Source organism: Mustela lutreola, chromosome 8 (genome assembly GCF_030435805.1).
Source record: "Mustela lutreola isolate mMusLut2 chromosome 8, mMusLut2.pri, whole genome shotgun sequence".
NCBI lineage: Eukaryota > Metazoa > Chordata > Mammalia > Carnivora > Mustelidae > Mustela > Mustela lutreola.
Genome location: NC_081297.1, coordinates 48,444,528 through 48,460,339, shown reverse-complemented (window position 1 = coordinate 48,460,339; position 15,812 = coordinate 48,444,528). Strand labels below are relative to the sequence as shown.

Here is a 15,812-nt window from a genome sequence, read left to right as displayed (position 1 = left end):
TGGTGAGAAAAGGGAACAACGGAAATCTTCTTTCAAGGAGGGGAGAAAATAGTGACTGTAGGGGGCAAGGTACAGTGAGGATTAGGGGGTGTAACACTGCATAGCATCATGGACAGCTGGAACTGTAACAGGAGGAGGAGGAATGTGAGTGTGGCCGAGGCAGGTCAGGTGACTCAGTGGCCAAAAAATACCGCAGCACTCCAGCATATCACTTGCTGGGTCACTGAGAAGTAATGAGGGGCTGGGTTCTCTCCGTAAGAAGAATCTTAGCCTTGACCACCACAGCTCACCACCTGTTTTTTTTTCCCCCTCTGCAGTTCTGAAACAGCTAGAAGAACTGCTGAGTGACATGAAAGCCGATGTGACTCGACTCCCAGCTACTATTGCCCGGATTCCCCCAGTTGCCGTGAGGCTACAGATGTCAGAGCGTAACATCCTCAGCCGTCTGGCAAACCGAGCACCTGAACCTACTCCACAGCAGGTAGACCTTTTTCTTCTGGCTGGCTTTCAGCAGAGCCATTCTGGGACTTGTAACTTCGCTCTCTGCCCCGAGTTGTTTCTTACACTGGTGGGGTCTTACCAGGGAGTTCTCCTGGGATTGGGCGGTTTCCTGTGGTTTGGGATTCTGACTTCCTTGGCTCTTTTTCCTACAGGTGGCCCAACAGCAGTGAAGATTGGGATCGATGATACCACCTCCACCGCTGAGCAGTGACCTTCCTCATTTTCCCTTGCCCAGCTTCTCCCCTGGGGCCTGAGAGACCCTCTCCTTCCTTCTGCCCCATCTTCCATGTTGTAAAGGAACAGCCCCCAGCGCACTGGGGAAGGGGAGGGATCGAGGGGCACCGGTGCCCTTCCTGCTGGAGAGACAAGCAGCAGTAGCGCCGGCGCCATCTGCAGGGAGCTGGCGGGCTGGCCGCCTTCTGGGCCCTGGCTTCTCCCCACTGTAACACACAAACTGTTACACACAAACTGTTGTGGGTTCCCGCCAGGCTTGAAGAAAATGATCTGAATTTCTTCTTCCTTTTGGTTTTATTTTGTTGGTTTACTTTGTGTTTTCTTTTCTCCTTTTTGGGGGTATTCAGAGTGGGCCGGGCCCCTGGGCGAGACACAGCTACCTCTGTTGGCATCTTTTTAATACCAGGAACCCAGCGGCTCCAGCCACTGAGCAGCTAGAATGAAATAAAGTTGGAAAAAAAAAAAAAAAAAAGGAAAAGAACCAAAAGCATAAAAAACCACAGCAAATTTCTTGATGAAAATTGAAAATAAAAGTTTCCTTGTATTTTAGTGCTCTGGTTCAGTGTGGGTGTAGGTGCAGGTGGGTGAGTGTGTATGACACCAGCGCTGGGGAATGTGTATCTGAAAACGAAGGGGGGTTCCCTTCTGTTCCAGTGCCCTACAGAGGAGCCATGTTGTGTGTGCACATGTCTTGCATGCTCTGGACCAAGGGTCCCACCACCTGGAAAGTGAGGGGCTCCAAAACTACGCCTGGGTGCATACCTGTACCACTGTTTAATGGCTTTGTGATCTAGGAAGTTAGCTTATCTAGGCTGTAGATTTCTCATAAAATAGCCCTTCCTCATAGAGTTGTGAAGATAGAACTAGTAACGCGGTTGGAAAAGTTTTTAACAGCTACTGAGCACCGCCTTAGTGCTGATTTGGAGGGCTGGAGTTGTTCGTTAGCTTGTGTGAAATTAAGACACAGGAGGTCTTCCTCCAGCCTCCAGGGATGGGAAGCCAGGCAGAGAACTTACTTGATGGGCTGAGCAGGGGTCTGTAGGGCCGAAGAATCGGGTTCCCTAATGAAAGGGTTGGGAGAAGGAGAATGTCCTGGGATTCCATGATCTTGAGACGATGTAGGGTGGAGCATGTCAGGAGGAAGGCCGCGATCTTAGGTACCAGTTTATCCCACTGAAGTCTGCAGTGAGGCAAGAACCCAAACGCTTTCCGGGACAGGCGGGGAAGTTGGAAACGGTTTTGTCGTCGTTGCTTTCTCCGCCCTGGGGGAGTGAGTGAAGCGGTCCGCCCCCGAATCTCCAGCGTCCCAGCCGCCAGCCCAGCGCGCGTCTCAAGCGAGCGTTCGTTCCGGGTTTGCGGCCACTTAAAAGCGACCGGAAGAGGCGGGGCGCGAGACGAGCGCGCCTCTGTGCGCCTGCGTGAAACGTTTCCTCGGCCTGTGGTGTCCGGACCCTAACCTCGGCGTGCACGTGGAGTGTTTCGCCGCTTACTGAGCGGGCGTCTTGTGTCTGGACCCTATTTCAGGTGAGCCGAGGCTTTGGGTGGGCGTGGAAGAAGTCGGGGACGGGTGTCTGCACCGATCCAGGCTGGGGCGTTGGGAGGCGGACGCAATGCAAATGGCGTGGGACCCAAAGGCCGGCTGGAGCGTGGACTGGAGCTTTGGTCATACCATGGTGGGCATCGGGGGGTGCTGAGTCGAGGTTCGAAGCGCTTCTCTTTCCCATTCTAATACGCTGAGTCTGCGGTGTCCGTTCCCCTTTCCCACACGCGTGACTCTATCCTCTCCCGTTTTTCTCTTGTCCAGTACTATGGGGCGCAAGTTGGACCCTACGAAGAAGGAGAAGCGCGGGCCAGGCCGTAAGGCCCGGAAACAAAAGGGTGCTGAGACTGAACTGGCAAGGTTCTTACCTGCAGGTAAGGGTTAGGCGTGCCCTCCCAGACCCCACCCAGTTCTCCAGGTTTTGCACCATTGTTTCATCTGTATCACGTGCTCCTCCGTTTTTAGTTTCTTTGTACACTTTACTTTGTTGGAGTGGAATTTTCTTTGAATGAGTTATAAGGTTATACATTTGAAGAGAAACCAGAGTATATTGTATGAGTTACTAGAAAGTTAGTATGAATGGAGGCACCGGGATGGTTCCGTGGGTTAAGCATCTCACTTTTGATTTCACCTCAGGTCATGACCTCAGGGTCCTGAGATTGAGTCCCTCTCTCACTCCCACTCCATGGGGAGTCGGCTTAAGATTCTCCCTCTAGGGCGCCTGGGTGCCTCAGTGGGTTAAAGCCTCTGCCTTTGGCTCAGGTCATGATCCCAGGGGTCCTGGGATTGAGTCCCCCATCGCGCTCTCTGCCTGGCGGGGGAGCCTACTTCCTTCTCTCTCTCTGCCTGCCTCTCTGCCTACTTGTGATCTCTGTCAAATAAATAAATAAATAAATAAATATTAAAAAAAAAAATTCTCCCTCTACTTACCCAACATCTGCTTACTCTGTCTCAAAAAAACAAAAAAAAATTTTTTTTAATTAAAAAGATATATAAGTATTGGGGCACCTGAGTAGCTCAGTGGGTTAAGCTTCTGCCTTCAGCTCAGGTCATGATCCCAGGGTTCTGGGATCGAGCCCCACATCAGGCTCTCTGCTCAGCTGGGAGCCTACTCACCCCCCCCCCCACTATCTGTCTACTTGTGATATCTGTCTGTCAAATAAATAAATAAAAATCTTTTAAAAAAATACTTAAGTATGAATGAAACACTCACTGTCATCAGCACTTAGAAATTAGGGATAATGTAGCAGAGACCCAAATACCCATGCAAGGAAAGGTGCAGTTTAACACTGAAGGAGGTTAGTGGAGAATCTACACAGAGTTTGAAAAGTTTTTTTTATTCGAGAGCACAAGCCAGGGGGCGGGGCAGAGGGAGAGAAAGAAGCAGGCTTCTTGCTGATCAGGGAGCCGGATGTGGGGCTCCATCCCAGGACCCCAGGATCATGACCTGAGTCACCCAGGTGCTGGAGTTTAAAAATATTTTAATCTGGTTTTAGAAAATGGCTGACATTTTAGTAAGTGGAATTTGGGAAGGGAACAGACCAGTCACCATCACCAGCATTGTGGAGGAGGAGGGCAGGGGAAGACACAGGTCTGGCTCCCATATGCTGAATAGTCTAGTGCATGGAAGGCTGGGTGGGAGAGAAGAGTGGACAGGTAGTTTGTCTTGGGCATTAATTAGATAGAAGATGCAGGTTTTTGAGATATTACAAAGTGCTGGGCACTGGGCACCTGGGTGGCTCATGGGTTAAGTGTTGGACTCTTTATATGGACTTAGGTCATGATCTCAGGGTTGTGGGATCAAGCTCTGTATTAGGCTCTGCACTCTGTGGGAAGTCTGCTTGAGGATTCTCTGCCTCTAACCCTTCCCCTGCTTTGCACACTCTCTTACCCTAAAATATAAATCTTTTATACTGAATCCTTTGGACCCATTGTGTCACCTCATTCTCTTGGTGCTCTGTGAGAGAGACATTGTTAAGGAAATGAATGCTCAGAGGTTAAGCAAGTTGGCCATGTAAGAGACAGGGCTGAGATTTGATAAGCTTTTTATTTCTTGGAGAATGTATGGAAAACAGCAGTTATAAAGGTAAAAATCTGTGGTCGATTACTGATTAAGTTGAGAGCAGAGGAAAGCAGAAGAAAAAACAATTTTGTTTGTTACGGAAATCCATTTATCATAGACTTAGCAATGTTTGAAATGGTGGAAGTTCTGCTGGTCTTTGAATTCCTTCAGTCTTCTGATCGCAGAGTCGACTGCTGCAGCAAAAGTGGTGGGGTAGGTCCAGGCACCGCTGGCTCCCATCTTTTTGCAGGATCCACAGTGCAAAATACCCATAGCTCAGTAGGTGGTGGCGTCCTTTTCTTTTGAGGATTTTATTTATTTATTTTAGAATGCAAGAGGGGGGCACAGAAAGAGAGGGACAGAGAGAATCTATGACTCTGAGATCACTACCTGATCCAAAATCAAGAGTCGGATGCCTAACCAACTGAGTGACCCAGGTGCCCACCATAGCTCAGTCGTTGCATTTTGGTTTTGCTGCAGAAGGAGCAAGTGTATCTGGCATGGTGGGTTATTTCAGTTTGTCTTCACCATTTTCCTGAGGGAGGAATCCTAACGGATCCCATATTTACCAACCCATCACCGATTCAGACCTTCTTGGTGGGTTTAGCCATGTTGCTGCCAACCAGGTCACTAGGTCCAAGGCCAGAGAGAAAAGATGAATTTTGAGTCTCTGTTGTTACCAGGATTATAGTATTGCTGTTTATTGAAATGAAAAGTCTGGAGGGAGGCCCAGTTCAGATTTGGTTGATGAACAACCACATAGTGAGCATCTCTTTTACACTTGTCATTCAGCTCCTTGTAAAGATCTGTGGAGCAAGTTATAATCTCCTTTTAATTAGTATATTAATTCTTTCCCCACTTTTCTTTTCTAATGCTCTTTTTCATTTTCCTTGTGATGTACTATTTGCTTTTTTTTTAAACACAGCTGGGGATGAAAATTCTAAGAGGCTGTCTAGTCGTGCTCGAAAAAGGTGAGTGTTATGTCCAGACTTCCATAGATTAAATTGGGATTGCTCATCTTTAGTCATGTAGTCACATGTGCTCATACTGATGGGAGGGGCTTTTTGGGGACTCTCTCATTTCTGTGGCAGCCCTAGAGGTATGTTCCATTTCCTAACTCCTTACACTTTTTTAGGGCAGCCAAGAGGAGGTTGGGCTCTGCTGAAGCCGTTGAGACACATAAATTCCCTGGAGCCAAACCACTGCCTGGAAAACTACCCAAAGGTCAGTGAATATAGGAGATGTGTGCTACATGAGGAATCTTCTGGGCCGTGGGTACGGAAGGGCTTGCTGAGCATTTCTGGAGTGAAAGAAGCAGCCAGAGGACATTTCTAAGGGTAGAAAGTACAGGCTGCATCAGTGTGTGTGTGTGGCTGCCATCAGTCCAGAATTCTTCAAACCCTTAGGAGTCTCTGGAGGAGCTGTCCAGACACCTGGTAAGAAGGGAGCCCAGTTCTTACTTCATGCTACTCAAGGCAGGAAGCGTCCAGCACCAACCCTCAGCAGTGAGGAGGAAGAGGAGGAGGAAGAACCTGAAGAGGATGGTGTGCTGAACCAAGGGGACCTCTGGGGCTCCGAGGACAGTGATGCCGATAAGATAGATGACTATGGTGCTGGTTCCAACTCGGAGAACGAGGATGAAGATGAAGAGGTGAGGTTTAGCTCTAAGGGTATTCAGGAAAGAATCCTTGCCGTTTAGTGTTTCCAGGTCCTTGAGATTATCCCTTAGTGTCAAGGATAAGCTGAGCAGAGAAAAGGGGTTTTTGTCTTCTGCCACTGTTTTCTTGTCACCTGTGTTGGCTTAGTATACTCGCAAGAGTAGAAAAACTGGGCGAGAGCATTTTGAAATCGAGGACGCTCAGTGTTGGTGAGGACCTAGTCAGGTGGATACTTGAGTGCCCTGCTGCGGGGAATAGAAATGTGCACATGTTTTTTAATGAAGTGTCTGCTGTCTGAGAACCTTAGAGAGTTTCTTCCTTTTGACCTAGTAGTTCTGTTTCAGAAGACAATCCAGAATGTGGACAGAGATTTATTTACTGAGGTATAAGAAGTTAGGGGCACCGGGTTGGCACACGATAGAGCACACAACTCTTGATCTTGGGGTTGTAAGTTTGAGCCCCATGTTGCATGTAGAGATTACTTTTTTTAAAAAAAAAGTTATTTGGGATGCCTGGGTGGCTCAGTTGGTTAAGCAGCTGCCTTCGGCTCAGGTCATGATCCCAGCGTCCTGGGATCGAGTCCCACATCGGGATCCTTGCTCCGCAGGGAGCCTGCTTCTCCCTCTGACTCTGCCTTCCACTCTGTCTGCCTGTGCTCGCTCTCGCTCGCTCTCTCTCTGACAAATAAATAAATAAAATCTTAAAAAAAAAAAAAAAAAGTTATTTTAGGGGTGCCTGGGTGACTCAGTGGGTTCAAACCTCTGCCTTCGGCTCAGGTTGTCGGCCCGGGGTCGTCGGCCCGGGGTGGTGGGATTGAGCCCCGCATCTGGTTCTCTGCTCAGCAGGGAGCCTGCTTCCTCCTCTCTCTCTGCCTGCCTCTCTCCCTACTTGTGATCTCTTTCAAATAAATAAATAAAACCTTTTTTAAAAAAAAAGCTATTTTAAGTATTAATATACAATTAGCATATGAGTATGTTAGAAAAACTCAGGCAAGGGACACCTGGGTGGCTCAGTTGGTTACGCATCTGCCTTTGGCCTGGGTCAAGATTCCAGGGTCCTGTCCCACATCCAGGTCCTTGATCAGTAGGGAGTCTGCTTCTCCCTCTGCCTGCCCCTCCCCTGGCTTGTGCGTGTGCATGCTTGCACGCAGTCTCTTTCTCTGACAGATAAAGCAGTAAATAAGATCTTTAAAAAAAAAAAAAAGACAGAAAACCTCAGGTGATACAAGGTTGTAATGTATAAAAAGGAAGTTCCCATTTGCACCCTTTCTCCCAGTCTGCCTTTTCTCCACAGAATTGCTCTTATAAGATTTTCAGGCACCCTGTGGACGATAATGCTCAAAACTCTGGAAACAGCCAAAGTAACAAATGCGCCCAAGTAAATTATAATTCCTTTACACACTAAGTCAATATTTGGCCGTCGTGTCTATGAAAATGCTGGTAATCTTTGAATGAGAAAAGGCAGGAAACAAACTTGAAAACACATCACAATTTTATTTTATTTTTTTTAAAGATTATTTATTTATTTGAAGACATAGATCACAAGTAGGCAGAGAGGCAGGCAGAGAGAGAGGAAGGGAAGCAGGCTCCCTGTCAAGCAGAGAGTCTGATGCGGGGCTCATCCCAGGACTGGGATCATGACCCAAGCCGAAGGCAGAGGCTTTAACCCACTGAGCCACCCAGGCGCCCAAGAGTAGAAGAGTTTTTGTTGGAGGCTATGGCATGGTTGGAGTCATGAATCAAATCAGGCCCAGACTTGTGTCTCCTTTAAAGTCCGGACACCTGAGGTGCCTGGGTGGCTCAGTGGGTTAAAGCCTCTGCCTTCGGCTCAGGTCATGATCCCAGGGTCTTGGGATCGAGCCCCATATTGGGCTCTCTGCTTGGCAGGGAGCCTGCTTCCTCCCCCCTCTCTCTCTGCCTGCCTCTCTGCCTACTTGTGATCTCTGTCTGTCAAATAAATAAATAAAATCTTTAAAAAATAAAAAAAAATTAAAAAAATAAAGTCCGCACACCTTGACAAGGGATTAAGGACGGGAAAGTTGAGTAACACTGAGGAAGGGTCTGTGCTATGTGTTGTGCGCTCGCCTACGTGACTTCCCACATGCTCTCCCTACAGAAGGGAACAGCTTGGTCAGGGTCATGAGTTCTTAGTTGGTCCTTGTTGTTCCTATACCTCCCATAACCCTGGTTGATTGTCTTGCTAATGGCATTAGCCAAGACTACCTGGCATCACGTGGTTTGCTTGTAGTTAATGTAAACTTGTTATAGAAACTTGTGGCCATCTGACTAGATACTGATGTATTATTCCTCCTATTGTGGTCTGCCTTATAAATGCTTGTAAGATGTGGAATAAAATCGGCACTGTTGGACATCATCCTCGTTGTTCCTTCTGCCCCCATCTCTTTGTCTCTTAATTTCTTCTCACCATCCTCTTACCCTCACGTTTCCTGGTTGATTTGTTGCGCCAGCTGGGACAAGTTTTTATGAAAGCCTTGAATCTGTTACTTAGTTTCAACAACGGTCAGTATTTTGCCAGTCTTTTTTTTTTTTTTTTAAGATTTTATTTATTTTATTTGACAGATAGAGATTACAAGTAGGCAGAGAGGCAGGCGGAGAGAGAGAGGAGGAAGCAGGCTCCCCGTTGAGCAGAGAGCCCGATGTGGGACTCGATCCCAGGACCCTGAGATCATGACCTGAGCCGAAGGCAGCGGCTTAACCCACTGAGCCACCCAGGCGCCCAGTATTTTGCCAGTCTTAAATTTGCTTCTTTAGGTTCCATACTTTTTTCTAAGGGTGTTACTTTTGCCTTCAGGAAACAATAAAACACAGAGAATTCTACCTGGGAGGGTGGAAGGGCAGGCTTTCCATTACTAGCCCCTTGTCTCTTTTTTCAGCTGCTGCCCATTGAGAGGGCTGCTCGGAAGCAAAAGGCCCAGGAAGCTGTGGCTGGGTAAGTTTTGGAAACTCTTAGGGTGGAGACCAGGCAGCAGCTAGGATGAAGAAATTGAGGGGGGAGCCAGTGTCTGTTTTCATCTATGAATCACTGTTTCTAAACCTGTTTTTAGGGGCCAGTGGAGTGAAGAGGAGACTGAGGAGGAGGAGGAGGAAGAGGAGAAAGGGTCTCCTGAGTCAGGCCCCCAAAAGGATGACGAGACAGATGGGGGCTTACAGATCAATGTGGATGAGGAGGAGACCTTTGTGCTGCCCCCTGCTGGGGAGATGGAGCAGGATATCCTTCCAGTGCAGGGTGAAGGGTAGGGAGCAGATGCTTGGGAGAGCGTATTTCCAGGCCCTGGGACATCTTGAAACAGTTCCTTAACACATCCACATGCCCAGGCTCCAGACTTGCAACGAATTCACAAGCGCATCCAGGATATTGTAGGAGTGCTGCGTGATTTTGGGACTCAGCGGGAGGAGGGTCGGTCTCGTTCTGAGTATCTGCACCGGCTTCAGAAGGATCTAGCTACTTATTACTCCTATGGAGACTTTCTGCTTGGCAAGCTCATGGACCTCTTCCCTCTATCTGAGGTACTGAATTGCTAATCTAATGCCCTTTCTGCTTTGCTTTTCTTACTTTCTTTATTTGACACTGTGTGAGGAAGACAGTCAGCCTCCTTACTCTTTTGTCATCCGGCTGAGCTCCTTGATCAGCCTGACTTGCTTGCTGCCATTTTGCTTTCCCAGCTGGTGGAGTTCTTAGAAGCTAATGAGGTACCTCGGCCCATCACCCTCAGGACCAATACCTTGAAAACCCGGCGCCGAGACCTTGCTCAGGTGAGGGGTGGATTTTGAGATTTGTTTATCTCAGGGAGGTGTTGACTTCTAACCCTGGAGACACCCCTCTCTCACTTTGACGGCGATGGAGGGGGGATGAGGGGTGGAGTTGGGTCTTAGCAAACGTGTTCTTGGTACAGGCATGATTCAGAGGCAGACCAAGGAAGGCCTAGGGTCATGTTGGATTTATCTGGCTTGGGGCCCAGGATGACCTCTGTGAAGTGGGAAACTTGTCTCTTCAGCCTGTGCTCTCTGTAATAGGGTTGAGACACTGTTTCAGGATAAAATTTCTGCTGTCTCAGAACAAAATGGGAGTTGTCTGCCTTTTAGATCATTGAGGAGCTGGTGAAACTATGATTTCTGCACCCAGAAAAAGACATGATGCACGGGCACAAACAGTATTTTCAACTCATCGTTTCCAAGGGTTCAGGGACTCCATGTTAAAGACTGCCTACTGTTCTTTTTTTTTTTTTTTTTTTTTTTTTAAGATTTTATTTATTTATTTGACACAGAGAGAGATCACAAGTAGGCAGAGAGAGAGGAAGGGAAGCAGGTTCCCTGCCGAGCAGAGAGCCCAGTGGGGGGCTCGATCCCAGGACTCTGAGATCATGATGTGAGCTGAAGGCAGAGGCTTTAACCCACTGAGCCACCCAGGTGACCCTGCCTGCTGTTCTGTGGCCATTGGTGTGGCCCGTGTATAGTCTTTTCTCTGGGTGCGACGTTGACCTACCTGGTTCTGATTTTTCATGTGCTACGTTATAGGATGGTAAGGGGGCTGAGCCTATTGGAAAATCAGAGTTCTGTTACAAGAAACAGAAGGATGGGAGCTGGTAGTCTGCTCCATTGGGATTGAGTTCAGACCTTGGGTTAGAGCCTGAGGCAAAGAGAGAGGACATCAGAGGATGGTATGGGTGAGGCTGTGGTCCAAGAGTCTGTGATGATTGTGTTGTACCTATAAGCTCTGGGAGTTTGATGCCACGGGCCTCAGTAGAACCACATTTTCATATTCCCACCCATTCTGGGTATAGGAGCCTGTGAGGTTTTAAAATCTTAATCTTTCTTATGTTCAGGCACTGATTAACCGTGGAGTTAACCTGGACCCCCTGGGCAAGTGGTCAAAGACTGGACTAGTGGTATATGATTCTTCTGTGCCCATTGGTAAGTGTTTTCTGCCCAGTGGCCTTTCTGCCCCTGCCCTTGTCCCAGCATGTCACAGATGGGTCGTCCTCCACAGGTGCTACCCCCGAGTACCTCGCTGGGCACTATATGCTTCAGGGAGCCTCCAGTATGCTGCCAGTCATGGCCTTAGCGCCCCAGGAGCACGAGCGGATCCTGGACATGTGTTGTGCCCCTGGAGGAAAGACCAGCTACATAGGTATGAGGTGGGCAGGCAGGGGTAGGAGCCATCTGGCTCTCTGCTTCTGGAAGTAAATGGTGTCGCTTACTCTCAAGTGCTCAGGAAAACAGTGCAGAGCAGCTCAGAGTGGTGAGGAGTGCAGGCTGTGGAGTCGGCCTGGGTTTCAGCCCCATGTGCCACCAACTGTCCATACAGCCTTGGACAAGCCCCTGATCTTACCATCTGTAAAATGGGGTAGCAGCTGTGCTTCAAAGAAGTAAGTTAATCTGTGGGACCCAAAAGATGCTCAGTAACAAATAACAAACCCACCAGCAGGCATGCTCATCAGTGGGTGCAGGTCGACAGATCTGTACAGTAGACAGGAGGCAGCTTACTGGGAGTGAAATGGCCTCGAAGAGGTGTGAGAATTCAGCTGTGGGTTCTTGGGCTAGAAAGTGGCTGGCAGACATGAGGCAGAGGAGCTGGCTGGTGAGCTCTGTGCCTCTCTGCCTTCAGCCCAGCTGATGAAGAACACAGGTGTGATTCTTGCCAATGATGCCAATGCCGAGCGGCTCAAGAGTGTCGTGGGTAATCTGCACCGGTTAGGAGTCACCAACACCATTATCAGCCACTACGACGGGCGCCAGTTCCCCAAGGTGTGGCCCCCCCCTCTGTGTGTCTTCCTGCTTCCTGACCTCGCAGTGTTTAGACTTGCCCCTAGGAAGTAATGGTGCAGTGCAGATTGCCAAAAACACCTAATCAGCCTACCCTTTTCCCCCAGGTGGTGGGGGGCTTTGACCGAGTCCTTTTGGATGCTCCCTGTAGTGGCACTGGGGTCATCTCCAAAGACCCAGCTGTGAAGACTAACAAGGTGAGGAGTTGGGAGGTGAGGCCCAGAGTGGGGGTGGGGACAGCTGAGAGGTCTGCTGGGCCTTCCGGAGCTGGAAGGGGAGGTGGAGGAGCACACTAAGCAGTTAATAGTTCACCTCTTCTCCTGAGGCTGTCTTTTTGAAATCTTGACATCCTTGCATCGGTCTTTCCTTGGGACAGGATGAGAAGGACATCTTGCGCTGTGCTCACCTTCAGAAGGAGTTGCTCTTGAGTGCCATTGACTCTGTCAATGCGATGTCCAAGACGGGAGGCTACCTGGTCTACTGCACCTGCTCCATTATGGTGAGGCCTCTGTTGTGGTGGAGCTGAGGGGACAAGGGCTAGGAGGGTGTTTGCCCCTTAGAGCTCCCTTCAGCTCCAGCTCCGCTTTTCCTTCTCTTTCTGCCTCCCCTACGTATTCAGGTGGAAGAGAACGAGTGGGTAGTAGACTATGCCCTGAAAAAGAGGAACGTTCGGTTGGTGCCCACAGGTCTAGACTTTGGCCAGGAGGGTTTTACTCGCTTTCGAGAAAGGCGCTTCCACCCCACCTTGCGTTCTACCCGCCGGTTTTACCCTCACACCCACAATATGGATGGTTTCTTCATTGCTAAGTTCAAGAAATTCTCTAATTCTGTCCCCCAATCCCAAACAGGTAAGCGATCTGCTCTTTCTGCCCTTCATCACCACCTTTGCCCTTTCCACCTTTCAGGAGGCATATGACTGCAGGGAAGGGAGGGACTTTCGCCTTGCTTATCCCACCTTTGCATGCTTGGATGAGAGGCTTCTTTCATCCCAATTAGAATCGTTCCTGATCCTGGACCCCATCTGAGTATATGTGAAAGTACTTGTGCAGATGGGGACCTTTTGCTTGATTCTGCCAAGTGGCTGCAGTCTTTCAGCACTAAATGCATTCCCAATGCAGTTGTGGTTTGTTTTTCCTGCTTGGCCAAGGGCTGCTTTCCTGGTAACAGACCTCTGCTGGTCCAGCATTGTCAAGGTTGGCACAAGACTCCTCAGAACCATCAGCAGTTCTCTGAGCCCATCACACTAATTGCAAATCTTTTTCTCAGCCATCTTGAGTCTGGCCTGGATCTCAGAAGGGTGGGGTTTTCTGGAACAGGCTTGGTGGTTCTGCATGCTGGGATAGAACCCTAGGTTTAGTTGGAAGAGGGAGAGGCAAGTTTCTCTGAATACATACTGTGACTTACTGAGTTTATTTCTTTTTTTAAAGTTTATTCAAGTCATCTCTCCCAATGTGGGGCTTGAATTCATGACCTTGAGATCAAGAGTCACATGCTCTCCAGACTGAACCAGTCTGACACCCTCATATTCTTTTCTTTATTAATAATGTTCCTCACTAGAGTCACATCTGAACGTTAAGAGAAACCTTAAGAAGTGACAAAATTGGCTATAACTTCTTTTTGCCACTGTAACTTTAAAAGTATGTATTTAATGTCCTTTCTCATTTTTGCCTTTTTTTTTTTTTTTTTTAAAGATTTTATTTATTTATTTGACAGAGAGAAATCACAAGTAGATGGAGAGGCAGGCAGAGAGAGAGAGAGAGAGGGAAGCAGGCTCCCCGCTGAGCAGAGAGCCCGACACGGGACTCGATCCCAGGACCCTGAGATCATGACCTGAGCCGAAGGCAGCGGCTTAACCCACTGAGCCACCCAGGCGCCCTCATTTTTGCCTTCTTAGCCTATTTCTAGTTGGTGTGTGTGACTTCTTAATTTTCTTGCATCTCATCAAAATCCACATGAAAAAAAAAAATCCTGTCTTTTTTTTTTTTTTTTTTTTTTTAAGATTTTATTTATTTATTTGACAGAGATCACAAGTAGGCAGAGAGGCAAGTGGAGAGAGGGGGAAGCAAGCTCTCTGCTCAGCAGAAAGCCCGATGTGGGGCTCTATCCCAGGACCCTGAGATCATGACCTGATCCAAAGGCAGAGGCTCTTACCCACTGAACCACCCAGGCCCCCCAAAAATCCTGTCTTTAAAAAAGACAAAGCCAGGCACCTGGGTGGCTCAGTGGGTTAAGCCTCTGCCTTCGGCTCAGGTCATGATCTCAGGGTCCTGGGATCAAGCCCCACATCGGGCTCTCTGCTCAGCAGGGAGCCTGCTTCCTCCTCTCCCTGCCTGCCTCTCTGCCTACTTGTGATCTCTGTCAAATAAATAAATAAAATCTTCAAAAATAAATAAATAAATAAAAATGAATAAAAAAGACAAAGCCTAGCACTTCACGTTTATTCAGGATTTACCTCCTGAGTCTCCTGTGACTTGCCCTCCTTAAGGGGACACAGCTTCCTCTGGAAACCTTGCCCAAGGATGAATAATGATCTCTTCTTCTTTCTCTCTCTTTTTTTTTAAGATTTTATTTATTTATTTGACAGAGAGAGATCACAAGTAGGCAGAGAGGCAGGCAGAGAGAGAGGAGGAAGCAGGCTCCCTGCTGAGCAGAGAGCCCGATGCTGGGCTCGATCCCAGGACCCGGAGATCATGACCTGAGCCGAAGGCAGTGGCTTAACCCGCTGAGCCACCCAGGCGCCCCTCTCTCTTTTTTTTTAATCCCTTTCTCTTTATTATGAGGTTCAAATGTGACTTGGGTAAAGGCCAGGTGATACCAAGTAATTGGAATCTAGGTGGTCTGCTTTGAGGTGCTACCTGCCTACAAGGGCGCCGTTGGCTGACAGTAGTCAGGCACTTTCCTTACCTTAGACCTCAGCTTACTTCTTCCACTAATGATCAAATCTCAGTGATGACGCCCAGTTTCTTAAACCACATGTTTAATTTTAACCCAGGGAATTCTGGAGATTCTACCCCTGCAAACCTAGACTTGCCTGAGGTGAAAGGTCAAGTGACCCCCAAGCCTGAGGGCAGCAGCCAGCCTGCCAAGAAGGCAAGAGTGGCTGTGAACGCAAAGCAGCAGTTGCAGAAACAGAAACATCCCAAGAAGGCCTCTTTCCAGAAGCAGAATGGCATCTCCAAAGGTACAGACTCAGGATTGTCCACTGTATCTTGTGACACAAAGTTCCAAGCTCCTTCCAAGGTCCAGGACAGTAGTCAGCCAGCTCCAGAAGCTGAAGTGATGAAGGGACCAAAGGTGACTAAGAAGCTAAAGCAAAAGTCAGCTACCCTGCTGTCCTCTAAGAAAGTTGCCTTCCGGAAGCAGAATGGTCCTCTTAAGGGCACCAGCAACAAATTGCCTGTGCTATCCCTTTCCACGACCCAGGCCACTGTCAAGCCTGAGGACTGTGATCCGCCCCTTCGAAACACCAAAGGGGCTGAGAACGTAAAGCAGCAGTTGCCTTCCAAGAGAGCTGCCTTCCAGAAACAGAATGGCACCCCCAAGGGACCTGAGACTTCCACCATGTCCCTCCTTGGTTCCAGCCGGCCCCCACCAGCAAAGAGGAGGAAATCTCAGTCCAGAGGCAGCAGTTGTCCAGTGTTGTCTAAGATGAATGGTTGAAACTAGACTGGGATGGCTCACTGCTGTTGGCACTGGGTTGGAACTTTTTAACCAACTGAGCCACCCAGGCACTCCATTGGGTTGGAACTTTTTACCTCTGTGAGGTTGGCATCCCCATTGTGCATATGAAATCTAATACACGTTTTATAATCTCTGGTCACTGTGTGTTTTTTGAGGGGACTGGATTCTCGCTTTGCTGCTTTAAAAGTAGTGGTGGGAGGGTGGGATAGGGCCCCCTCTGAAGAGAGGAAGCAGTGTGGTATCCTGAGAAATCCATTTCAGGCTCTTGGGCTCCCTTGGTCTCCTCAGGGTCCAGGGCGGGAGAGTCTTGGAGAGTCCTGGAGTCGGAGCTTAGGGTGTTTGGACTCTGGGGA

At 48.6% G+C, this 15,812-nt stretch overlaps 2 protein-coding genes across 9 annotated transcripts in view; both read left to right on the top strand.

The window, feature by feature from the left end:
* Positions 1-1,284, top strand: part of CHD4 (chromodomain helicase DNA binding protein 4) — a 31,062-nt gene extending 29,778 nt beyond the window's left edge. For all 7 annotated transcript variants that reach the window (XM_059184606.1, XM_059184605.1, XM_059184607.1 and 4 more), the window contains 2 exons: positions 318-481; positions 654-1,284. In XM_059184606.1, coding sequence (XP_059040589.1) covers positions 318-481; positions 654-671 — 182 coding nt within the window. In that variant the 3' untranslated portion in view covers positions 672-1,284. The remainder of the gene's footprint in view (positions 1-317; positions 482-653) is intronic.
* A 150-nt stretch (positions 1,285-1,434) lies between these two features.
* Positions 1,435-15,594, top strand: NOP2 (NOP2 nucleolar protein). 2 transcript variants are annotated; one of them, XM_059184612.1, is made up of 16 exons: positions 1,435-2,259; positions 2,540-2,649; positions 5,263-5,308; positions 5,473-5,561; positions 5,813-5,988; positions 8,889-8,944; positions 9,060-9,225; positions 9,325-9,522; positions 9,679-9,768; positions 10,839-10,926; positions 11,003-11,143; positions 11,621-11,760; positions 11,886-11,975; positions 12,155-12,277; positions 12,398-12,626; positions 14,771-15,594. In XM_059184612.1, exons 2-16 carry the CDS (start codon positions 2,544-2,546, stop codon positions 15,436-15,438), a joined length of 2,406 nt encoding a protein of 801 aa, XP_059040595.1. In that variant the 5' UTR covers positions 1,435-2,259; positions 2,540-2,543; the 3' UTR covers positions 15,439-15,594. The 2 variants fall into 2 exon arrangements, with proteins under 2 accessions (XP_059040595.1, XP_059040594.1); XM_059184611.1 differs by having other exon boundaries at positions 5,744-5,988.
* Positions 15,595-15,812: the final 218 nt, after the last annotated feature.